The 25,077-nt window shown below is 45.9% G+C and overlaps 2 protein-coding genes across 2 annotated transcripts in view; one reads left to right on the top strand and one right to left on the bottom strand.

Annotated features, from left to right (window-relative positions):
• Window positions 1-221: 221 nt before the first annotated feature.
• UPRT (uracil phosphoribosyltransferase homolog) lies at window positions 222-10,516 on the top strand. Its single transcript, XM_018083292.3, has 6 exons — window positions 222-307; window positions 4,726-4,795; window positions 7,123-7,185; window positions 8,486-8,647; window positions 9,257-9,355; window positions 10,127-10,516. Exons 3-6 carry the CDS (start codon window positions 7,176-7,178, stop codon window positions 10,231-10,233), a joined length of 378 nt encoding a protein of 125 aa, XP_017938781.1. The 5' UTR covers window positions 222-307; window positions 4,726-4,795; window positions 7,123-7,175; the 3' UTR covers window positions 10,234-10,516.
• A 6,487-nt stretch (window positions 10,517-17,003) lies between these two features.
• Window positions 17,004-25,077, bottom strand: part of ZDHHC15 (zinc finger DHHC-type containing 15) — a 133,168-nt gene continuing 125,094 nt past the window's right edge. Inside the window, exons 9-14 of the mRNA XM_029963736.1 lie at window positions 24,775-24,895; window positions 23,444-23,576; window positions 22,145-22,271; window positions 21,433-21,542; window positions 19,276-19,358; window positions 17,004-18,238 (exon numbers count right to left, since the gene is read on the bottom strand). Of these exons, the coding sequence (XP_029819596.1) occupies window positions 19,315-19,358; window positions 21,433-21,542; window positions 22,145-22,271; window positions 23,444-23,576; window positions 24,775-24,895 (535 nt within the window). The 3' untranslated portion in view covers window positions 17,004-18,238; window positions 19,276-19,314. The remainder of the gene's footprint in view (window positions 18,239-19,275; window positions 19,359-21,432; window positions 21,543-22,144; window positions 22,272-23,443; window positions 23,577-24,774; window positions 24,896-25,077) is intronic.

The following is a 25,077-nucleotide window of genomic DNA, read 5'->3' as shown; positions in this document are numbered from 1 at the left end:
CATCATCCCTATGTGTTCATGCTTTAATTGCTACTGGGACAGAACAGCAGTAAGAGCCAAACCCTGGGTTTTACTCACTGCATCCCAGTGCCTGCCACCAAACAGGAAACCCATGATGCAGAATCTCTGGGATAAATTTTGTATACAGTAGGAGATTTTTCTCTGAACTGCCTTAGGATATATTGCCCTTGACTTAATATTATATTTAATCAATGTTTGTAAAGTTATTCCCCAATTTAAAAAATAAATTATTACTTTTTTCAGGAAATCCAGTAGAGGAGACTTCGTATTTTCTGCTGATCGTCTGGTAGGTGAAGAATGTCTTCTTCTTGGCATTGCACTTGGTAACTCTTCCATTAAAAAGGTCTTTCAGGACAGAATAATGGTGGTGTGAGAGCAACTTTCCTAACCAAAGGAAATTGCTATTTGACAGCAACTTTCTGTATAGGGACTTCTGTTCTCTGTTTCATCTCAATAGATTCCAGAAACCATGTTATTATCAGACACAGCTACATGAGGACAGGGAGCAGTAGTAATAAGAGACTGTTTATAAACAGATGCACAGAGGCTAGAGATAATTGAGTTTTACTTTGAAACAGCTCTTTTGGTCTTGTGAACAGAGCAGTACAATTTCTTACAGCCTAGATGTTAACAATGGCTTGCACACAGAAGTGCCTCCTGGCACTTGTTGTGTCTTAGATTAGTAGCTTGGGGTGCATCCACATAGAGAATTTGTTTTTAGCCATATGGTAGTTACTATCAGGGACAGAGCAGCTGCAAGTTTTTGGTAAGAACAAAGACTGTTGGGAATGCAGCCTTTTTCTCATTGAAGTTACATGCTTAAAGAAAACCACAGCACTTGCTACCACACCTATACTTCCTTGGATGCAAGAGGGTGTTTGCTTTTTGCAAATCCACTCTCATTAACAGAGTCCAAAGACCATTCAGTTCCCAGTGCCATTTGCCACAGCAGACTGGTTCCCTGTGACAAGCCCAGTCTTAATCCAGGCCTTATCCAGGCTTGCTCAGGGCTTAGGTATGACCACAACACAGGATTGTGACTGAAGTGCTTTTTATCTTTGTGGCTTTCCACTTTCACCCCCCCTGCATTCCCCTTCTTGAGAACGTTTCCTGCATTCCAGTAGCTTATTGTGAGGGATTAGTGTGAAGGACCTCTCCCAGGTACCTTCTCACTCTACATGGATGTCCTGAAGAGCTCACTGATTTTTTTTTTTATTTTTTTCCCCCCATCATTGCTAGAAATTGCAGCTTCCAGGCAGTGAGTTCAGGCCCTTGTACCAGCATCTTTCACGGCTGGGCAGCAAAGCTGGGGAGCTGCTCTTCACAGAAACACCTCTGTGTGCTGGTCCTGCAGCTCTTTGCTGAAGAACCTGCTGGTCTGTTTTCCATTTTTTTTTAGGAAGAATTTTACACGGAACAATATGTAGGAGTCTCACTTTCTGTGTGTTATTCCTAGGCGTGGCAAAGAACAGTCACAACTTCATGTGGGACACAGTTTCTACTAAACTTAGCAAAGCACAAGTATAGTTATGACTTGCTGTGTTTTCCACTCAATGAGCAAACGGAGCTTAATGGCAAAACTCAAAACATGAAGAGAAGAAACGTGTGTGGGATCGTAGGGGAACAAAATACACCTTGCTGCAGAGAGAAAATGAGAATGCAATTAAGCTTGGTATTAGCTTGGCAGCTGTTAGTGGCAGTGTCCCATAAGATCACCATAAGGAGAGGTCTTAAGGAAGGATTCTAAAGCTGATGGATTTCTGGCAGTTTGTTCCTAGTGTAAGAGGATGATACAAAGAAAACATTCAAAGATACTTGTGAGCAAAAGCAGTTACCGCGTGGTGGTTTATCAGGGCGTGTCTAAAAGCCACTGCCAGGGCTGGGATCCTGAAGTTGAAAGATGTGGGATTAAAGTTATGAGGATGAGGACAATCCATCTGGTGTTTGTGAAGGAAGCAAGCCTCTGGCATGGGAAACAACCAGTCATTATGACTTGTGGTGGGACAGGTAGAACTCAGGACGGGTGGAGGGACTGGCAGACAGCTCCTCCCAGTGCAGGAGGCTCACACTGATCCCAGCACCCACACATTGTGCAGGCACTGAATTGATGTCACCTCAGGTCACAGGTACACCAGTGCTCTGCAGCAGAAAGCAGATTTTGGGGTGTGACTGGAGGCCTGAGGTTGAGGAATGAATTAGTTTCTCAGCCCTACCATCACTCCCTGTATAACACTGAGCAGGTCCCTTTCTGCCCGCCTGCCTCTTTCAGGGGAGGATAGTTCCAAAGGGGTTTGAAATGCTGAGCTGCAAGGAGCTGTACAGATAGAGAGCATGGCTGACAGCCCTGCTGTCCTGCCTCCTTTCAGCTTCCAAGTAAAGTAACACAGAATGGGTTAGATCCCCTAGAAGTCACTATGATTTTGGAAATGAGGTGATGCATGGCTGTCCCATAAAAAAGTTAGCCTGCTGTGTGCCCACAGATGGGGGAACATCATAATGGTCACTCCAGAATTTATTTACATTCCAGTTTCTTGACCTTTAAACGCTTCATCTTTTTCCAAGTTGCAGGCAGGCAGGAGAGTTGTAACAAGCAACTGCCGAGATCACAGATACCTGTTGGGGTGGCTCTGAAAGAGCTCCTGTTTTCCCAGTTTGATGTGGTTGGAGCAGCACCACCTCCCACTGCACCCTGACTGATTCCTTGTTTAGTTAAGTTTAGCTCCCCTTTAAATGAGAGCACTGTCACCTGCTTGTTAGAGTTGCCTATATCCAGATTTCTCTGTTCCTGGAATCTGAGGAACTGGTCAAACCTGATTTCTTCCCTGGTATTTGTGGTGAGACTTCATTCACATGCTTAATTGGCTGAGAAAAGACAGATTTCACTAACGTTTTCATATCCTTGAAATGTTTATGTGGTAGTTGACTAAAGCTCCTTGGACCCTCCATTAACTCTTGTTTTTGCTGACAGCTCTAGCAGATCTTGTACTAATGAAGGTTCAAAGCAAACAGTATTTCCCTTTGTTTACTGCAAAGGCCCTGGGGTAAATCCTAAATGTAAAACTCTAATAAATGAGCACGTTGACATATAATTCCGTATATCAGCATTAAATGCTTAATCTAAACCTTCAGCATAACTCTGGAAGCCTTGACAGTTTAAGCAGGCCTACCAGAAATTAACATCCCTTTTAGCTTTGTTTTTGTTTCCCAATTAAAAATAGACTTTATTTTTCTTATTGATAACTTTAATTAACGGTTTTAATTTCTGGTCACATTCTTTTACCTTGGGACCTAAACTTTGCTTTCCTGTTTCACGTGAGGCCATAATAATACCTGGTTTAGCTTCCAAGCAATGGCAACCACCTCTCTGGGAGAGGAACAGGGCTGCTGGTTCTTGGGGCTAGAGAGAAAAGAGATGGAAATTAATCCCTGAGCATGGAGGTGGCAGAAAGCACAGTGCAAAAAGAAGTGTTTTATCAACACGGACAAGTTTTTTTTGGTGTGAATTAACTTTAAAAAATAAAATAAAATTGGGTACAGATGTCCTGGAAACTGCCCACCACCTCTGAGTAAGGCTGCCACAAACCCAGCTCTAGGAAAAAAAGTTGGACTAAAATGACTAAAAAAAATCTCCAAAGAGGGATTATAAACTTAAGGGACCATCTCTCATTTCTAGCAGAGGCTGCCTGTGTGCCAGGAACTGGGGCAGAATGGAAAACCAGAAAAAACCTTCCAGCCTGCCGTGCCCTGTTTCTGGGATGGGAAGTGCCTGAGGGGAGCAGTACAGCTGCTCCATCCCAGGAGCAGTCCCCTCACTTCTGCCATCCCACAGGGACTCTGGAATAACGAGACTCATCTCTGGCTCAGCTGTAGCTCTCCTGAAGCAGTTCTGGCCTACAAATCTTTGGCTCGTGTACAGAGAGAAATTTAACATTTTTAATAGCCAGAGCATGTTTCAGGGGCAATCACGATGAAGATATTTTGGGAACTTTGCCTGGGGTGCAGCTGCAGAGCAGCCCCAGGAGAGAGGACTGGGGGGTTTGTGGCCACTGGAGGGGTGTGTGGCTCATGAGCTGCACCTCCACCTAAACCATCCAACAGTGGGGGTGGTTGGCAGAGCATCCCACAGTACCCACAGCTGGCAGGTGCCAGGAGAAGGTGATAAAGAGATTTCTAGATCTGCTGACTTGTCTTTGGGCACTCAGTGGTGTGTTTACATTGCTGCAGCCATGTAAAAATGGCTGTTCTGGCAGCCCCACTGCAGGTTAGTCCTGGAAATACAGATGTGAAAATAGACCTCAGAGCTCAACTGGGGGGGAACTGAGGGGGGAAATTTTCCCTTTCCCTCACTAGTATTTCCTATCAGCAAATGAAGTTACATCGGTGCCTCATTCATCTGTTGAGAAAACTTTGTCTGTGATGTCTAGGCCTGCCAGATATAAATAAAGTCAGTTTTATGATTGCTGATGAATCCCCCTTTCCCCCAAATTGATTTTGCAATGCCTTCATTTGATCTGTTGGGCAAAATGTAGGCATCACCACAGAAAGGTCTCTAAATTCAGTCCCTAACTACTATTAAAAAGACCCTTCTAGACCCTTTGGGCTGTTAGATGTTCATCTAGTGCTTTTAAAAACTGCTAACATGGACTATCTTATGTCCATACATTACAAATCCCTTTGAGCTGACCCATCTCTTTGGTTCCACAGATCAGACTGGTGGTTGAAGAGGGACTGAATCAACTGCCCTACACAGAATGTACTGTGACCACTCCAACAGGTACGTGGGAAAGGACTCCTCTCCTGGGCACAACAAGAAGTGGAAGTGTAACTAATATAAAAAATACAGAACTGTTACAGGAATCATGTAATATTTCTAGGTGGAGGGCACTCACAGGATCATAGAATTCAAATCCCTGCTCCCCACAGCACTGCCTAAAACTGAACCCTGTGACATCCAGATGCTGCTTGAACTCTGACGGGCTCAGTGCCCTGACCACCTCCCTGGGGAGCCTGAAACAGTTCACCATGCAGGCAGAGCACAGTCCCTTCTGTTATTTAAACAGCTAGAAGGTGTAACAGCACAACTGAGCAGAACATACAGTCACATGATTGGCATTTCATTAAGTTTTAAATTGGTCTTTCAAAACTGTCATGAAAATGTGCCAATGTAGGTGCAAGATGAGTTTACTTGCCCACACCACAACCTTGAATTAAAACTGAGGACATTTCATATGCCCATTAAAGGAAAAGTACTTGGCATAAGCAGTTCTGCCTTGTCAGCCTAAATCTGTCCCTGCAGCTGGGGCCAGCTTGGAGTGATGATGAGCAGGAAATGAAAAGTGGCTGTGTTGGCACTAGAGGAAACCCTGGCAGTAACTGTGGTTTGCTTCCATGAGCTGTGAAGATCCATAAGTTGTGTACATAAGGCAGCTGCTGGGAGCATCACAAGTCAGTGGGAACTGAGTGTGTGGTGTGACCCACAGCACACCTGTAAGACATGCACCAGGTGAGTCCTGTTCCCCTGAGAATTCCATTTGCAGTTCTACAAGGAAACATTGTCTTAGTTTAACAAGATTACAATTTAGAAATTAAAAGAGACTTCAAGTGGAAGTGTGGAAAAGGAAAAGAAACAGCTTTTTATTAACAAAATCTGAATAAACAACAAATGCTGTAATCAAAAACTTTGAGAAGAAACAACAAAATCCCAAATCCCCCAGGTGGGGGGAGAGGAAACCCACGGCAACCCAGGGAGAGGGGCAGGACTGTCCCGGCAGTTCAAAGCTCTCGCAGCCACGTGTGCTCGCAGCCAGCAGGGAAAAAAAACAAGTCCTTTTTCCCACAGGCAGTCTTGAAAGCAGAATACCTCGCTCTGAGATGGGTCGGTCTCTCTCTCGGTTGTTCTCCCCCAGGTGTCCCGTGGGGAAAAAAATTTCCTCTCAGGAAAAGAGAAAGAGGCAGCCAAAAACCGGGCTCCTGCTCTGTCCGGTCCCGGACCAAACCAAAAGCCACCGAAGCAAAGACTCGCAGCCCTGCTCTGCAGCCCCCGCCCTTCCCGCCAGCCCTCCCCTCTCCTCCTCCCCCTTCCCGCTCCTGCGCTGCCCGCCATCCCTGCCGCACTCCCTGCCCGCAACTCCGCCCCCACCCCTCCCCGACTCCCCCCAGCCCGGAGGAAAGGGGGTTGGGGGGAAACGGGGACGGGAACGGGACCCTAGGGAAGAAAGAAAATTCCAACATCTGTTTTCAAACCTATGACACATTCCCACCCTCTGCAGTAAATCATGGGTATGTCTTTGCTTTGTTAGAGAAAGGATGGACCGTGAAACTCGGCAGAGCTTAGGCAGCACCCAGGGGGCAATGTCACTTCCTGGGCTCCTTTGGAAGTGAAACAGCAGCTCCTTTACCTCTGGGGCACTGCTGGCACCTCTGCTGGCACCTCTGCTCCCAACAGTCCGTGACAGATCGATGACCATCCCCCGTGTGTCACTCAGTTTGACTGGCAGGTCTCCTGCAAGGGACATCACTTGGAAGCTTTTCAGGTGTTTTGAGTGGGAAGTCTCATGTGCACACCATTGCCCCTTTTTTCTTTCAGTGGTCAAGTGGCACTGTAGGATCATATTTCGGTTCTGACTGTCACCTGCAGCACTGGACTGCATTTACCTGGCTCCTGGGGGATGCACTGCTCACCTTTCTTTTGCATAGTGTCCTTTATTTAAAATAGTCACCAAATCCCTGAGCTTTCAAACACACACCTGACGGGATCTCTGCTGTAAACACACATCTGATGGAATCCCTGCTATAAACACACACCTGACAGGGTCCCTGCTGTGCTGCTGTTCTGACATGACTTTCAATTATAAAAAGAGCACAAGTTCTTTACCAGTTGGGTTTTGGCCCTGTTCCCATTGCTGGCTGGAGGGCTGCAGGGTCTGGGGTGCAGGGTGGTTTGTGCCACCCGTGCAGACCCATGGCCTTGGTGTTGTCCCCTGGGTATTTGCAGGATCTTGGTTCCATTCCTACCGAGGTCATGTCACACAGTGTTCCCAAAGGGGTGTCCAGAGGGGGCAGAAGGGAACTGCCACTGAGCCCTGGTTTCTTTCCTCACAGGACACAAGTATGAAGGAGTCCGATTTGAAAAGGGAAACTGCGGGGTCAGCATCATGAGGAGTGGTAGGTACTGCTGGTGTTACAGGAGTGTGAATTAAACACTTTGGAAACCTGTAAGAACTTCCTTGCAAAAAATGTACAACAATATTTCTCTACAGCAAAGGTTTACCCAAAGCTGCCAGTTGTTGTTCTTTCTTGGATATCCTTGACCACAAATGTCCAGGAGTATCTTTCATTAACTTTTTAGGCAACAAATGGCTGCAACAGATTTCCTCTGGCCTCTTCTCCTCCCTGTGAGGGGCCAGCTGCCCTCCCCTGGTTCCCACTGCCCACTCCTGCCCAGAGCCAGGGCCCCACTCCAGCCACGCCCTGTGGTGGCAGAGTTATTTCCCAGTGCTGTGCAAACCTTGGGATCTGTGCTGTCAAATCCATTGGCCCCACAGCTCCTGCCCCACACTCTGCACCGGGGGGGCTCCAGGCAGAGCTCACGGATGTTCCCCAAACCCCACACGCTGGTTCTGCCACTGCCAGCTCTGCCCTCTGAGAGCTCAGCACTGCTTGTGGGAACAACAGCCAGGGGCTCGGGAACACCAACACCCAGAGCTCAGGAACACCAACACCTCGGGAACACCAACACCCAGGGGTCAGGAACACCAACACCTCAGGAACACCAACACCCAGAGCTCAGGAACACCAACACCTCGGGAACACCAACACCCAGGGGTCAGGAACACCAACACCTCGGGAACACCAACACCCAGGGGTCAGGAACACCAACACCTCGGGAACACCAACACCCAGGGGTCAGGAACACCAACACCTCGGGAACACCAACACCCAGGGGTCAGGAACACCAACACCTCAGGAACACCAACACCCAGAGCTCAGGAACACCAACACCTCGGGAACACCAACACCCAGGGCTCAGGAACACCAGCACCTCAGGAACACCAACACCCAGGGGGTCAGGAACACCAACACCCAGGGGGTCAGGAACACCGAGGAGATTCAGTTTTCTGTCTCAGCACAGAAAAAAGGAAAAGAACTTCAAGTGTTCTTAGAACTAAGGACAAACAATCTCCCTTTAGAACTGTTCCCAGAGAAGCAGAGGAGGGACTGTCCCTGGCCCTGCAGTGGGGCTGTTTCAGCAGTGGTGGGACTGTCCCTGGCCCTGCAGCAGGGCTGTTTCAGCAGTGGTGGGACTGTCCCTGTCCCTGCAGTGGGGCTGTTTCAGCAGTGGTGGGACTGTCCCTGGCCCTGCAGCGGGGCTGTTTCAGCAGTGGTGGGACTGTCCCTGGCCCTGCAGTGGGGCTGTTTCTCAGCCTGTAACCCTTTGCTGTTGGGGCCTGTGCTCTCCCTGCAGGAGAGGCCATGGAACAAGGCCTCCGGGACTGCTGCCGGTCCATCCGCATCGGGAAGATCCTGATCCAGAGCGACGAGGAGACCCAGCGAGCCAAGGTGTACTACGCCAAGTTCCCTCCAGACATCTACAGGAGGAAAGTGCTGCTGATGTACCCAATCCTGAGTGAGTGTCTGCCACCTTTATGGACAGTCAGACTCCTCGGAACGGGGAGGGCCTGGATGAAAGGAAACCCTCCAAATTTCAGGGGCTTGGATGAGGTTTTCTGCTTGGTTTAGGTGACAGAGCAGGGAACTATCAGGCTGTGCCAGGACACACATCAGTCAGCTGCACCAGTGGGAATGCAAAGCAAATCCTTTGGCCATGGCGGTGTTTGGGAGAAAGGCTGAAGATTAAGACTTGGTATAAATTGATTTTTTTTAAATTTTGCCATGAGACAAGATTGAAACAGTATTTTTCTTACATTATTAAAAACCATTTTTGGATCAATATTATAATCTGAGAAGTAAATTACTTTAAAATTAAATCCAGTTAATACTGACAAAAAACCCCTACTCTGATAAGGAGTTTGTTGGGATGAGGTAACTTTTCCAGTCTAAGTTCCTTCATTAGGAGTGCAACGTTTTCTGGTTAACACATGCAGAGGTGATGGCTTTCCAGTGGGAAAGGACAGAATCACCATTCAGTCACACACCAACATTACCACAGGTATTCTCAGACATGTTCATCATCCAGGGGAAAAACCCACACAGTCTGTCCCTCTGTCCCCTGCAGGCACTGGGAACACTGTCATCGAGGCTGTCAAGGTGCTGGTGGAACACGGGGTCCAGCCCAGTGTCATCATCCTGCTCAGCCTGTTCTCCACACCCCACGGTGAGTCAGGGCTGTGGGGGGCACAGGGGTGTCCTGGGGAGGTGACATCAGTCCCACGTGTGACACAGGGGCAGAGCTGAGCCTCTGCCACAGCCCAGTCCTGTCACTGCCCAGAACAGAGGGGGTTGGGGGCTTTATGGCTGAATTGTAAAACAGAGCCATGGTGTGGGCAGTGAGTGGGGCAGCAGAAAGGAAAGGGCCTGTCACACCGAATGGGAAAGGATTTTGCAGCACTGCCAGGTCCATGAAGGGCTTCCGTGGCTCCCACACAATGGCAGTAGCCCATGGAATGGGATGGGTAGGTCCAGCACCAAAAGGATACCAGTTCTGCCAGGAGTGGGAGGTGAATGGAGCTACAGAACAGTCCTGTCTGCACGGTAGAGATGTTACCTGGGAAAAGGGGATCTAAACCAGGGACATCTGCCTTTGGGAAGTACGAAAATGGGCCTCCTGTGTTTTAGAAATGGGCCATGGCAGAAATCACTACCAAAACACTGAGCTGGACTGCAGGGACTTATTCCTGGCAGCCTGGAACCACTTTAGTCATTAGGTGGGGAGTACACGTGTACCGTAAAGGAAAATCCAAAGAAGAGATCCCCAAAAAAGCAATCCCCTGCAGTCAGGAAGTTTTCTTCACAGACATTAGCTAAGGCAGGAACAGGAAGTGGAGACAGGAGCACAGAGCCTGCCTCACCTTCAGAGTGCTGCTGATCCTGATTTGGCATGTGCTGAAGCACTGTAGTCATTATTGTCTTTGCTTTTTCTTCAAAGGTGCCAAATCCATCATCCAGGAATTCCCAGAAATCACCATTTTAACTACAGAAGTGCATCCTGTTGCACCAACACACTTTGGACAGAAGTATTTTGGAACAGACTGACAATCTCAGAACAACTGGATGTGACTCTATGACATTACAAGAGGTTTTTTCTATGTTTTATTTTGTTGGGTTGTCAAGGGCATGTTTGGGAACCTTTCTGGCCAAAGGGGGAAATACTTGACTTAGGTGAGTTCTGGCCTGAACAGGGATCAAAGCACTCTGGTTACATGGCCAAGCATCTCCATGTTGGGGTTGTTAAACTGCCACACTCTGCTTTAACTTATTTATTCTTCTCTCTCCTGTCTGTGGCTGCCTGCAGAGCAAATAAACCCACTAAATCCCACCAGAGCCTCCTTCATTTCTGGGGTCACTGTCCATCACTCCAGGTCAGCCAGTACAGCCACTCCCAATGCCTCCAAAACTAGGGGTGCACTGGGACCTCAGTGTCCTTCTGAGCAGCCACAGGGAATTTTTGGCAGAATTTTTGGTCTTCGGCTGGTAGCTGAGAACCAGAGGAATTTTGCTCTGTGTACATTATTTTCAAATAGTAAAACATCCCCAGTTGTCTTGCTCAATGGTCCTGAATAAAGAAGCTTCCTAGTGCAGCAGACATACCCTGGAAAACTGGGAATCAGGGGTGGGAGCAGCAGTGCCTGTGGAAATTCTACGCTTACAGTACTTGGGAGTTTTAGGAGTCAAAACTTGAGGCTGGATTGGTCTCATCAACCCTTTTAAATGAGGAAAACCGCAGCAATAAGCTGGGACTCCATTTCTAGTTCTGTTCACAGAGCAACAGGACTTACAGCCAGCAGACAAGCATGGCCCTCAGAGCTCAGCAGCCTTTCCAAGCCCTCAATGCACTCATTGTATGGGTCACATTAAACAGCAATCAGGGCCAAATTCCTTCTGTCTTTGGCTTTAAATCCCCTGGCACCAGGTACCTGACGTCCAGCACTTCAGCTGGCACTGGCCTTACCTTACTGTAACTTTGGGGAAATGTATCTATAAGTACAATATAGTCCATTACTCTTTTAAAACATAGCCATGTTCTAACAAATGCAGGATCAGGGAAGGTTGTCTCAAGTGTCCTTTGCACCTCAGCAGGTGAGCAGAGTGCCAAGGCCTGGGCTGCCCCCACCACTCCCAGCATTTAGTGAATCCTTTTTTGTCACAAATAAAGAACCTTCCCTGCTCCAAGTGGTAATTCCAATTAATTAAAGTTGTGTGAGGCTTCCAGAGAGGGAACATTTAGCCTGAGCGTAGGAAATAACCACTCACAAGTATAATAAATTAGCCAAAAATGGTTTTAATGCAGTACTTGCCTGCAGTATAGTATAAAGCATAATAGAAAACAACAAAGCAGAACATACAGGATATTCAGCTGTAGAAACTGTACAAACACTTGGAAAATGCCAGTGAAACTCCACAGAGCATCAGCGTAGTCAGAATGTTTGTCCAACAGTAAAAATGAGTATCCCAAGCTTTTGTAAAAACCCATTTGATATCAAAAGTCTCACTGTCAGCAGCAGCATTATACTCCTGACCCCAAATCAGCACCCCAAAGGTGGGCAGCAGTCCCTTTGTGACATTCACTGGAAAATAGTTATTTCCTACTAAATGAGGAGGTGAGGAATTTGTCTGAGAGCACCCGGCTGAGCGGCACGTCCAGACCAGAGCTGGGGTAAGAAACACCCCCACCAGCCCATGCTGCTTCCTGCAAAACAGCTGGATGTAAACACCAATCCCCTGGAATTCTGTTGTTTCCCCTGATTTTGCTGGCACAGAGCCTGCACAGCTTCCATAGTGGGTTCCAGTGGTGGGAGCCCTGACCCTGGTGCAGAGGGAGTGTGTTGGGAGCTCCCAACACACAGCAGCTCCTGCAGGGGCTGTTCAGCCCCATTTTCCTGCCTGGAAAAACTCCAGCAAGTGAAACCCACTGGCTTTCCTGTGAGGCAAAGTAAAAACTCCTGCTAACATTGAACAGCACATGCAGACAGGGCTGCCATGGTCTGATCCTGAGGTTTAAATTAAGTTTCATCTTTGAGGGACCCATTTGCACAATAAACAGCATTTTCAGATGAAGATCAGCCATCTGATCAGATAATAATTTATAAAATAACAAGACCTTTTCTATTTCCTATGTTCCTAAGCAAAAGGGAAGCTGTTACAAGTTCCCTGCTCCAACAGTGGATTTGGATTCACTCTGGAGTAGCTCCTGCTTAGATGGGCAGTGAGTAGAGCAGGAAGCTACTTCATTAATTCTGAGGAAAAATGACCACACGTGGAGTTAGTTCAGAACAGCAGAACAACAGGTTCCACCTCCTCACACAAGTTCTTAGTCACAAAACTCATCCTTTGGGATCCCAGGTGCCGAGGGATTTCTCTCTTGGACACATCCAGGAGGCTCCTGGATTCTCCAGAAAAAGGCAGGGGGGAAAAAATAATACACTGACCTTGTCAAGAGTCCACTGGATTTTTATTTCTCTTACAAAGGAAAGTGCTGATCTGAGAAGGGGCAGCACACACCTTCTCCAGGTCAGGAAGGAGATGGGGAGGACAATTTTGTTGGTTCCACGGGATTTAGTCCAATGTTGAACTCAAGAAATTAAGTACTCGAGGAAGTACTGAAACAGCAGGGATGCCTGCAGGTGAAGTCCCTGCCTGTTCCATGGGCTGGTTGATGCAAGCAGGCATTTCTTTTCAAACACAGCCGAAAGAAGAAACAAAGATGATCCCTTGGTCCTTTTTGTTGGGTTTTTTTGGCTACTCTTTTTCCCCCCTCGACATACACTTTTTTTAACATTGTCTGTTACCCACTAAAGCTTTACAAATGCTGCTGTAAATCTTAAAACCTTATACAGAAAAAAAAATTTTTTTAAGGAGCATGCAGGCATGACCAACTTACAGACTTGTATTTGAAATGTAAACTCAGATTTTATTTCACAAGGTTTACATCCCAAACTAAAGTGAAAGAATGAAGAAATGAGGTTTTTAGGAAAGAGAAAATGCAGGAAGTGGGATCCTGCTGCTCTAAGCAAAGCCAGCTGGGCCTGATGATTAGAATCACAAACTGATACCTGACAAACAGATTAACTACAAATAAAATACAGGCACAACTGCATAAAATGACACCTACTCACCTTCACAGTATCCAAAAACCAGCACAAGCAGCTCACAGCTGAAAATATCTTAACTATATGTTTAGGAGGAAGAGAGAACTCTCAAGGGGAGATGGAACAAGGACAAGGCTCAGAGGCTGCAGCAGTGGGTGCGAGCTCAGCGCTAATGAGCAGGGCAGGAAATGCAGCATTAAGCGGGAAGAGCCCGTGGGGGGCTGCCCTGCCAAGCTGTTTGACAGCCCATTGCTGGCACTGAAAGCAGCCACTCTACCATGCAAATGCTGTCATTGATCCCTTCAGAACGAGCTGATTTTTGCAAGTGTTCTGTAACCAAGCAGAAGCTGATAGAATTGGACAAATATCAATAAAATTGAGGTATTTTCAAGTACTATGGATCAACTTCAAAAATCTGTACCACAGGAGTCACTGAATGAAAACATGACCCTTCTGAGTTAATTAATTCTGGCTCAATAAACAAGGTCAGCAGTGCCTCCTTCACCTGCTAATTAAACCCTCGGGTGAGTGAGCTGGCTCTGCACAGAGGAACTGCTCTGCAGAGTAACTGCTCTGCAGGGGAGGCAGTGGGGCCCTGAGAACAGCTCAGCATGTCCTTCAGAGCTAAATTCAGGGGAAAAATGGTAAATTATTTATTATTTTATGTTCATATTACAGACTTTATGCATAAAGTTGTGCTTTCAGTCCATACCAGCATACAGAGCTCCAGAGCTCCAGCTGGTGTGGATTCTGCTGAATCCCACTCCCATTTCTCCCAGGAAGCAAACATTCATTGCACAATGCCATTAGGAAGCTTCCTGGTTCTTGCCAGTGACTGTGCACCACTCACACCAGGTACAGCCTGCTAAAAACATACAGTACTGCTCCCTGCTTGAAGGAAAACAAAGTTATCCTGCTCCAAAGATCCAGCTCAGCCAGAGAAAAGGGAACTGAGAGTGGTGGGGTGGGGACGAGTCCTGGCCCAGGACACGACTGACCAGAGAAACATCAATATGATGTTTTCCCTATTTTTTTTAAGAGTACAGTGTACCTGAATGTAAATGGGAGAGGAGAGAGAGAGGTGAGGAGGTGGTTGTTAGTGATCAGTTACTTTGGAACATGAAACCAGGAGCAGAGGGATGAGACAGTGGCAGGTACCACAGTAAAGTCCAGCAAGATCATTTGCTGCTTCTTTCCCATGGTGACATCACTTGGAAAAGTTGCTCATGGCTGAGACAGCTCAGCCTCAAGGAGGATGTGAGATGCATTTGTAAAATGCTGCAATACCAAGAGAAGGAGCCCAGGCCAGGTGGCAGGTGCTGAGCCCACACTCCTGTGCCCTGAGGGAAGCTCACAAATCCACAGCCGTGGGTCTGACACTGCCACGCTGGTTGGCACTCAGCCCATATTTATTACTGCCTGGTGACTGCTGGCAGAGCTACACAACCACTGGTGCTCCTGTTCCAGCTTCCAGGGCCTCATGGGATTAGCCCTGACAGGAGCTGGCCCCAGGGCTGCTCATGCCCAGCACTGCCCCACTTCCAGTCAGCCCCCCACCTTGGCTGCACTCAGCCAAGCAACAAAATCTTGACCTACAGCTGCTTCTACACCTGCAGCTCCAGCAGCAGGAGGAGATCCCCTAAGGACAGAAGCTGTTTCTGACCCTGAGCTGAGAACCACTCATTTTCTGCTTCATTCTCTAGTCCATGTCTGCCACTAAGGCAGAGAAAACAGCCTTCCTGCCTCCACACTGCTCCAGGCTGCGGTTCAGCACCGAGCACGACAGTCTCACAACTTCCAACAGCATCAGAACTGAGATTCAAACCTTTCCACTTCACCAAATTGTTTGGTGCAACTGGATTTACAGCACCTGACCAGAGACCAACAGTAACATCCCGAGGTGCCGGTCCCAGGGGAACACAGGCAGCTCCCGGGCACACAGAGCAGACCTGGAACAGCTGTGCCCCAGCACAGCAGCAGGAGGAAGAGCCAGGATGCACTGGAAGTGTTGGGCAGCTCCCAGAGCCGCAGTGCCATCGCTGCTGTGGGACTGGGGGGGCTGAGTCCCATCCCTGCAGTGCTGGGATGGAGGGAGCAGCTGCTCAGGAGGGGCTGGTGGGGCAGGTAAGGGACAGGTTTGATGACACGGCCCTCCCAGTCAGGGCTGATGGTGGAGAGCCTCTGGATGAGGATGGGGATGGGAAACAAAGGAGGTGTTGCAGTAGGTGTACCCCTTAAAGAGCCATTTGCAGGTTAAAAAACCTGCCCTGCACTGGGCAGGTACCTTCCCTCTGAGCACCTGCAGCAGTGAGCACAGCAGCTGAGCAACTGCTGTTTGCCAGTGCACAAACAGGACAAATGCCAGGGTAACACAAGGATATCACCTTCAGTGAGGAGAAGGGAACAAAATGGAGCTTGTTCAGTCACTCAGACATGTGGGTCTCCCTTGGTTTGTTCTGCCTCATTTTTACACAGCTTTTGTGTTTGTTTCCCATCTCCTGAAGCTTTCCAACACCTGACGTGGATATTGATGGGGAGTGGTTCTGAAGTGATTAAACTCTATTTTTTCTACCTGAGCAAGAGATTTTTTACAACCACAGGGGGCTGAGCTGCTTTTAAGGAAAGGGAAGAATTGGCCATAACTATTTACAAGAAAAAAAATTGAATAAAAGTTACTTGTAAATGTTTAAAATTGCTTCTAAATCTGAGCTTGGTAGCTGCCTTTTAAAGATATCTGGTTTAATAATTATTAGAAGATGAAACCTGATTTTTTGTACTGCCAAGTGAGCAGTGCTGCAGCAGGAGCAGGCAGGGATGGTGCCTGCAGAGCTCATGGGCAGCTCTGCTGCTGCTGCTGCCTGGCAGAGAAACAGCTCAAAGACACAGCTGTAACCAGAACCAAACCCAGGAAGGACACAGGAACCTGCTCAGAAAACTCCTGTAAATCCACACAGCTCTGAAAAACACACTTCAGCTGACAGAATGGAACAGAAAGTCCCCAGATCTTCTTCCTGGTTTTCTACACAAGGAATTTTGAGGTTTTGAAGGCACAAATAGCACCTCTGTGGGTGCTAAATTCCTGCACATTTCTTGTTGTGTTTAGCTGCCACTGTCCTCTCAAACTCCCCCTCCAGAGCACGTTTTACCAGAAATGAGGTGATTAATTCTGCTGCCATCTTTCACCACACGCAGGGGAAGGTCCAACTCGAGATTTACATTAGAAATGCAGGTTTAGATGGGCAGGAGAAACACTGGAGAGCTGTTCTGTGACAGCCACCCCATGGCCAGGGCTCCGGTGGCTGAAGCAGGAACATTTTGAGTGTTCGAGAGCACTGTGAGGACACAGACAAACCACCCCGAGGCTAGGTGAGCCCACCCTGACCCCTCACAACCCAATTCAGCAGCAAGACACTCCAGAGACCCCTGCCTGCTCTGCACAGAACTGCAGAGCTGAGCATCCCTGTCCCCAGGGCGGGATCACAGCAGGGAAACGACGGCTCCTAAGGGCAGAAGGTCTCTGCAAGGCTCTCCCATCTCACAGACACCTTCCCACCGGCAGCAGCAGCAGAGCAAACAGAGGAAAAAAAAAGGATTTAGTAGGTAGGCAAAGCCTTTGTCACCAAACTCACTTCTCAGGTCATTTCTCCTGACAGGCACAAGTGCCTCTGCAGTCACCTCAATGCCAATGGGCTGATAAACAAACACAAAACCGGGAGAGAAAATGGTACCAAATGATCTTAAAGGCAGTACACTAATACTGTAAGCATGCACCTAATTCAGACATGAGTGATGGAGCTGCCAGGGCTGAATCATGCAGATAAAAAAAGAGTCAAGTCTAGAAAAATGTGTATAATCCGGCCAAAGGGTCAGTTCCCTTCCCCAGAACAGAACCAGGATATATCCCTTTGCCTGCAAATGGAGCAAAATGTAAAAAAAAAAATCTGATCACCTAGTGCTGAAACTCCTGGAACCACCAGTCAGTGCACTGGTTTGGGAAGAAGTCTGAAAAACTCTATATATCAATTGTCTCTTCAGCATTTCGTGTGGAGTGTAAACTCCAAACACCACTGTTGGAGCTAAACTTTCACTGTCATTTCCAACTCCTGTGTTTCAAATTCACACCTTCCTTTCTGATTCCACAAACACACAAATTTCCATCAAACACCGATCCAGGAATGAGTGGACATTTTGGCCCTAGGAATTAATGCAAACTGGACTGTCTGAAGTTCCTGTTTGCATTTTAGGTGCCTGCAAGTAGGACTGGCCAAAGAGCACTGTAACCAAACTCTAAGACAGTAACACCCTCCTAAAAAAAGTTAAAAAATCTATGGCCACAATATTCTTGAATCTTGATACTGGCAATGGGAATATTTTATTTGCATTCACAGCTGCACATGTCAGTGTGCATGTTCAGCACTTTTTCTTTCAACACACTTACACCCAACTACCAATTTAGTGCCAGATTTAACTGGGTCTGTCTCGCACTGGGCTGAACTGATTCAGAACTTCAAACACAGTAGAAAATGTCAGAGAAGGTTGGAGAATCAGCCTCAAAATAAATAACCATCCCCAAGAATATTATGGCTTGGTAGAATTTCAAAAACTCAAGTCCCTGACATTTGCAAAATGAAAAGGCCTTTGGAAGTGCACTCTCATCAACATTTTTACCTTTTTTGCATAAAAAATATATAGTATTTATAAAATAAAGAGAGCAGGCCAAAGAAGATTGGCCACAATCACTCTATAAAACTGTTCTGTTAACTCTGTAACTGAAACTTATAAAGTCTTGGGCCATCTGGACAGCAGGATTTCTGGAGAAGCACTCTCAGATGCAGACTCCAGTTGGGTGATACTTCAGGACGTTTTTTCATCTTGAAGATCCACTTGTTTTCTGCCCCTCAAAACTGAAGTCCATGCCAAGAGGTGTTGGCTCCTGAGAGGGAAGCTGAAATCTAAGGAAACAAAAATGTGCACCTATAACGCTGTTGTGATGAGCATCAATGGCTGATCTGGACTTAAACTGAGTGTTTTAAAGCCGTGAGGAACAACAAGGAAAATGCTGGTTTTCCCTCCCCAGTAGAAGGGCAGAATTCAGTCCTCACTATTGACAGAAAAAACACTTTTGAGTTTTTGTAAGTGGAAGAAAATGGACTGGTATCCACAAAATGCCAGAAGCCCATGGGCAAAAGTCTGGAGGTGCCCCGTCTGTGAGCACAGCCAGGCAGTGCTTTGCCATACAATAGTTATTAACACCCCTGGAAAACAGAGGGGTAAATTCCAGCTGCCTGTCCCACCTTCTGCAAGTGGGACAGCAGATTCCTACTCCTTGGATCTCGGCCTGTCACACTCCTCTGGGAGAATATCTCCCGGAGCCTGCAGAGGACAGAGCCTGCAGCTCCCTGTGTGTGTGCCCCATTCTCAAAGGCAGAACAGCTTTACAGACCAGGGAATGTTTTGGGAGCAGCATCTTCCCCACAGTGTCATCTGTTGTTGTACCCACCTTTCTCCGGGGTGGAAAAAATAGCTCAGGGAGCAGCAGCTGATGTGACATTCCAGGTCACTTCCATTTTCCCCCAGCTGCTCTCAACTTTCATTAGACTGCACCTGCACCTTCCTACTCCTTCCACGAATCCCTGCACAGACTTCCCACCTTGGAATTGTACGAGTCAGTGCAAGAGTCGTTCCTGCCACATTTTCCAGAGCAGCTACAGGCTTTGTGTCCTCCTCTACACACTGTGCTGGTGGCTCTGGTGTTACCTGGGCCAACCCCAGCCAGGGCTGCTGAGAGCCACCCCTGCCCTTCAGGTTCCCTGGAACCAGGGATTTCTGGGCAAGCTGGGGAATACTGGTGAAACCACAGCTCCATCCCCCGTGTTCAGGGACTGTCCAAGCACCATGGGGATGGCACTGCTAAAGCCAAACCCTGTCCAACAGCCCCTCCCCATTTCCCTGCAGAGTGTGGATTTGAGGGAAAGGAAGGAATACTGACCTTTGTGCTCAAGCTTTACCCAGCTGCACTGTCACACTGCTATGTCTCCCTTTCTATGACAAGGGCTGAGGCTTCACCAGAACCTGTACAGTGAAAAACAAAGCAGTCAGAGGCAAGTAAACCTGGTTTTCTCGCTGAGAATATATTTTTCACTAAGTATGGAAGTGTGTTTTTAAGAGTCATTCCAAATGAAAATAGACAACCACTTGTCAGAGATAACTGAACAGCTGCTTTCAAACTGAGATTGCTCTATTATTGGCTTTATTTATTTCATAACCATGTCACAAGTTTTAAAGCCACAAAGACAAATGAAGATCTTTCAGTTTTAATGTAACATTTCAGGTCTTTCTGACTACTCAATTATAATGGTTTACTTCTATTGTTTAAGAGGGAACATGAATATTTCAGCTGGAAGGGACCCATAATGATCATCTAATTCAACTGCCTGTAAATGTCAGTTATTTTATAAGCACTATAAATTGAGGAACTTCATATAAGCTCCAGATCATATTCTGGGGTCTGATCTAGCCAAAAATCATCTCACTGTCAAATGTTTTCATATGTAAGAATTAATTATTTATTCAGATAAGTTATACTTCGTAAAAGTTGGAAGAAGTTCTGACTCATTCCTAAAGGACTTGTTTTAAGCCTCACAAAAAATTCACAGAGATGCCATAGTTTGTTACTATTAAAGCCAATTCTGGTATTTTTAAAACCAATTTGTGTTACCTTGTAACTGCCAAAATGTATAGAGCAAACCAGGAAGAGCAGGTAGTTTTCTAACACACAGACAGGAACCAATTAAAGCAGTTCATCTGAAGAAAAGCTGAAATGAGCCTCTTCAGTCCTATTGACAAACTCCTGGAGAGTGGATTTTCCCAGCAGGACATGAAGTCAGTTTATTTTGCAATGGAAAACCTGAACAAAGAGCTGCAGGTGAGATCTGAGCAGAGCCTGAGCAGCAGAGCCTGTGCTGGAGGATTAAAGAGCTCATGGCACAGCTCGGGTAGGAAAATGTTCACATGAAAAGCTTTTTTACCCTTTGCCCAAGGCTAAGTCTTCCTCACAGGGTCTCAAACAGAAATCCTGTGCATGTGGGACTAAAATGTACACCCTGAAAGAGAACTTTATCAGCAAAGTTCCTGAAAACTCTTCTGAGGCAACAAAGAGCACAACTATGGAAATCATGTCCCCGATGTTTGATCCATGGATTATAAATAACCTCAGAATTAATTCACACTATCACCATTCCTTAAAGGGAAAAAAAGGGTGGGATTACCACCTTTATTTTAAAAGGAACCTGTGAATGGCATCCTTGCTCCACAGGAAAAACCAGGAGCCCTTGCAGACAAGATTTCTGAACCCTCAAACAAGGGGACTGGGGCTCGTGAGCACAAACTAATGACAAATCCTGAGCTTCCAATACATCCTGTACTCTCCAAACACCAAAGCTTGCAGGTAAACATCCAAGGGGGAAAAAAATCAACTTCAAACACAGAAATGTAAAATCATTAAACTGATTTTGGATCCATCCAACAAAGACCATCAAAGAATGTATATACATATAAATTCTGGTTTATAACAGGATTTCCATAGCATAAAAGGTATCTTTGAATGCCAGAAACCCATCAAATCGACTGCACAAACACAGCAGCTCACCTAGACCTGCTCCCAGCACATCTATTTTTCTATGGAGATCAGCACATCAAATCCAGCATCAAAAGAACTGCTTTACTCTTGTAATAAAGCTGGACAAAGTATAAAGGAGCTTCTTAAATGTATCCCTGCACTCAGGTGTTTGCATGCCTGCTTTCACACTCTCAGAAGATAACTGCACTTCTAAAACATCTTAGTATTCTCCTTTTTTGTGTCCTAGATAATTGCACTGCATGCAACAACATTTACAGGTAAAAACACTCAGTTTGTGGCAATCTCAGTTTCTCTCTGCAACTTGTACCACCCTCCCAGTCCATTCACTTGCAAGTAGAAAGCTACTAGAAAACAAAAAAGTTGACTCCAAAGTAGGGCTTATTTTCAGTCTGTGCTCATTAGTCAAGGCAGAGCTGCCCAGGGACTCACTTTTATTTGATCACTTTGAATTTATCTATTAGGCACTGTAGGTCAGGACACAACTGATTTCCTACAGTGTTACCTTACCCTGGGGCTCTTCATCTATTCCATCCTCTTCCCACTGCTCTTCATTTGCCAGGAGAGGGTTCCGAGCTTCACACGAGGCTCTCATGGGGAAAAAATGTCCATCCCCCTGGCTGCATGGAAAAGGCAGAGAGACACTGGAAAAACAGCTCCAAAGGATGACAATTGCAACACATTTTATCTGCAAACAAAGTTTTCTGCTGCTTCTATTTTCCATGTTTACTTAAAATCATATTTCAGCTTTGAAAAGCACTGTGTTTATTTTTCATGACAGCTCAGATGCCAAGTTTTACTAGAGAGCAGTTTTGGTCCTCAATTCCTTCAAGCTCACTGGGGAACAAAAGTTCAAATCTAAAGCCTGGAATGAAGTAATTTTTAGCAGAACTTCAATGTGCTAACTTGATAAAATCAATTGGATACAGAAAAAAAAACAAAAATAAAAATTAACAGGTAGAAGTGAGAGGGGAACTAAGGAAAACAATTATGGAAACAGAGCAATTATTCCATAGGTGTAAATTTTATCAGTTGATAGCAAAGATTCTTCAGGGCAGAAATCACACATTTGTGTTTCAATGACACCCAAGATAAAATGGCCTCAATCTTAGTCAGATGTTACTGAAAGACACATAAAACCCCCACTTTCCTGTGACCTAAACCTATACACAAAATGGCAAAAATCACATCAGCTTTTAGCACTGACTTGATTATTACTTACCTTGAGGCAATAGGCAGCAACCAGAGCTTTTTTTCTTCTCCAAACACTTGCTGAAGATTCTTTACAAAGCCAAGATTGAATCCATTTTTATCTGGGCCATTTTGAAACACCGGAGCTGAGAAAGCCTCTGCACACAGATGCAATTTCAGTGAAAAAAAAAGAAAATCAATGCCAAAGTCTCTGAAACAGGATTGTGCATGATGTGGCCATCTAAAGTCAACATGATTTAATAGATTATATAGATTCAGCACTACAAAGTTTGAGAATGAGTGAAAGCTTATTCTCATTTTGCAAAGCCTGTAAAGACTTTCCAATCAAAGGCAGGAATTTGGTCATACAACTACAGGACAGTCAAACCAAAAATGGTTTGTTTAATCTAGAGAACAAGAGTTAAAAGTTCTTTCTGTGAGACTTGTAGAAATTCAGTGGGTGAAAATTTCTAAGTAAAAAAATCTGCAGAATTAAACAGGTTGGCCTTCAATGAGTATTCCAGAAGTGGTACTGGAGATTTAAATTGCCTCATTCATTAATGATATAATGAACAAACCAATGCAAATAGACCCTCTGTTATGGTGAGGCACAAAACTAAAAAGAGAGAGGGGAGGAGAACCTGGAGTGCCTTAGAAACAATTTTATCTACCTTCGAAGCTGCTGCACAGTTCTGATGCTTTGGGACAGATGAGCTTCTGTGCCTCAAGAAATGAGTTTTAAAGTTAATAACTAGACAAAACCAGAATATTTGCTCACTCTTGATAGTGTCTTTTTTGTTATAAAACTTTATCCAAAAAGCTTTAAAAATTGAGCAACATTTATCTGAGGAAAGACAAAGAAACTACTTGGCAAAATCATTCTGTTCTAGATAATTTCTTTGGTTTTACAGTCATAACTTCTTTGCCTTTATCAATGAGAATGGACACTGTTTCCCAACTTCACTAAGCTGGTTTAGGATGCACACCAGCATCTGAACACAACAAACTATGACTCCTGAAAAGCTGCACTCATTTCAAACATGGTTATACATATGCATAATATTTTTATAATTGGACTTTTACACTGTAAGACTCTTGTTTCCCCTTGTGCTTTTTCTTTCCCTGTGTGCTTTTGTCACACCAGCTAACAGACACAACTAATTTCAAATGACAAATTTTTGCAGCATTGTGCCAAGATCTTAAATCTTCCTTCCCTCATAAGCCAGCAGGAATGCACAGAAATAGAACAAATGCCTTTTTTATTTTCTTTTTTGGTTCTCACAGCACTTTGGTGTGTCTTACAAAAAGAAGAGGGACACAAGAGCTTTACCTAAGGTGGATCTGTTTCTGCTAACGAGCCAGCAATGGTATCCAAACAGAAACATGAGGCTCACGAAGAACATGATTGCCACGAAGAGAAGGAAAAGGATGTGAAATTTGGAACGTCCATTGGTCAGTTCACCCTGGAAAGAAAAGCAACACAGAACAAGTGATAGGAACAAATTAAAGCTGGAAATTCTTCATTCTTAGAGAGAAGAAAGAGAGCTTCTAAAACTACTCAAACTCGTGTAGACAAAAATCAACCTTAGTATAAAAACCAAGGAGAGACAAAGAAATGAGGTGGTTCATTTCCCCTCCTGTACCCAAAGCACTACTCTTGGTGTGCAGCAGAGGCAGGGCAATCACCCTTCCCACCTGGGCACCAGGAGCACACCCTGTGCCCACGGGGAAACGAGCAGGCAGGAGCTCTTGGAGCCCTCTTTATGTTCTGCTGAGTTTCCTGTGCATACACTAAAATTCTGCACCTCTTGCAAGGTGAGGCAAGCCAAGAGAACCTGGCCTGCACAGCTGCAGCTATGGGGGGTGTTAGAACTGAGCAGAGAGGGCTTGGGAAAGGTTAAAAACCAAGTGGGACCTTACAAGAGGTGGAGACACCCATTTCCTTCTAGAGCAGAGGAGCCAAGTGCCAGAGGTGCCCAGCAGCACACACGGGCAGGCTCTGGGCACCTGCAGGGAACAAAGGCACTTCCCAGCCTTGGCTCATCCCATGGGAGCAGCACAGAGCTCACAGCTGGGCCCTGCTGAGCCTGAGGAACAATTAATGCCCAGCAAAGTTAAGGGACTTGAACACAGAGTCAGCAGCTGAGGGGACACAAACTAGAGGCCAAGGGCCGGGCTCTTACTGAGCTGTCAGCTGGCACTGCTGCATAGGAGTGACCAGCAACAACTGAATAAAAAGGCTACTTCAGTTCAGTCCAGTTTTAAACTGAGAAAGGAATCCTATGGGGATTAGAAAATGAACAAGGGGGGTTGACTTTTTTTTTCTCTTTTCAGTAAATATGTACAGATAAATGTCAGGATGTTACATATCAATATCAATTCCAAATGTTCTGAGAGACACATATGCAAAACAAAAAGGAAAAGGGTATAACCTCTTTCCCAGAAGCTAGTCTACAGTTTGGAATTCCTGAGTCTATTTGCTTCTTGCTTTTGTGCATTTTGGACGTATAATGGGAGTTTTGGACTCAAAAAGGGCCCAGGAAAGCACCTCATAGGAAAAATGCAGCCCCTCCACTTGACTGAGAGCAAAACAGCAACAAGAGTGACTAAACCCCACGAGACTCACAGGAGATGAAAAAGGAACCAGATTTCACAACTTACTGTCCAATACTTAATGAAATACTTGAAGACTGTTGCAGCAATATACAAGCAATACAACAAAGAATAGGCTAAGAACAGTAGAAAGAATTTGTAGTTAGAAAATCCAATGCAGTTATTCACCCTAGAGGACAAAAGCAAAGTTGAAATCAGGATTTGTGCAGCACATGGTTGTCACACAAAGAGCACGACCAGTTTGGGGGCTTATTAAACCTCTGGCTCACACAACAGAATTTGGCAAGAAGCAGCTCCCCTTAGTGGCCAAAATGGAACAGAACTCAAGTCTCTGCTTTTCACTCCAAGGCT

This window comes from Manacus vitellinus, unplaced genomic scaffold (assembly GCF_001715985.3).
Source record: "Manacus vitellinus isolate BGI_N305 unplaced genomic scaffold, ASM171598v3 scaffold_62_pilon, whole genome shotgun sequence".
NCBI lineage: Eukaryota > Metazoa > Chordata > Aves > Passeriformes > Pipridae > Manacus > Manacus vitellinus.
The sequence above is the reverse complement of the archived record's forward strand: the minus strand, read 5'-3'. Positions and strand labels throughout refer to the sequence as shown.

Coding starts and splice junctions, on each gene's coding strand:
- UPRT (XM_018083292.3), top strand. Junction 8,648..9,256: donor GCTGATGTACCCAATCCTGA/GTGAGTGTCTGC, acceptor TGTCCCCTGCAG/GCACTGGGAACACTGTCATC. Junction 9,356..10,126: donor CCTGTTCTCCACACCCCACG/GTGAGTCAGGGC, acceptor TTTTCTTCAAAG/GTGCCAAATCCATCATCCAG.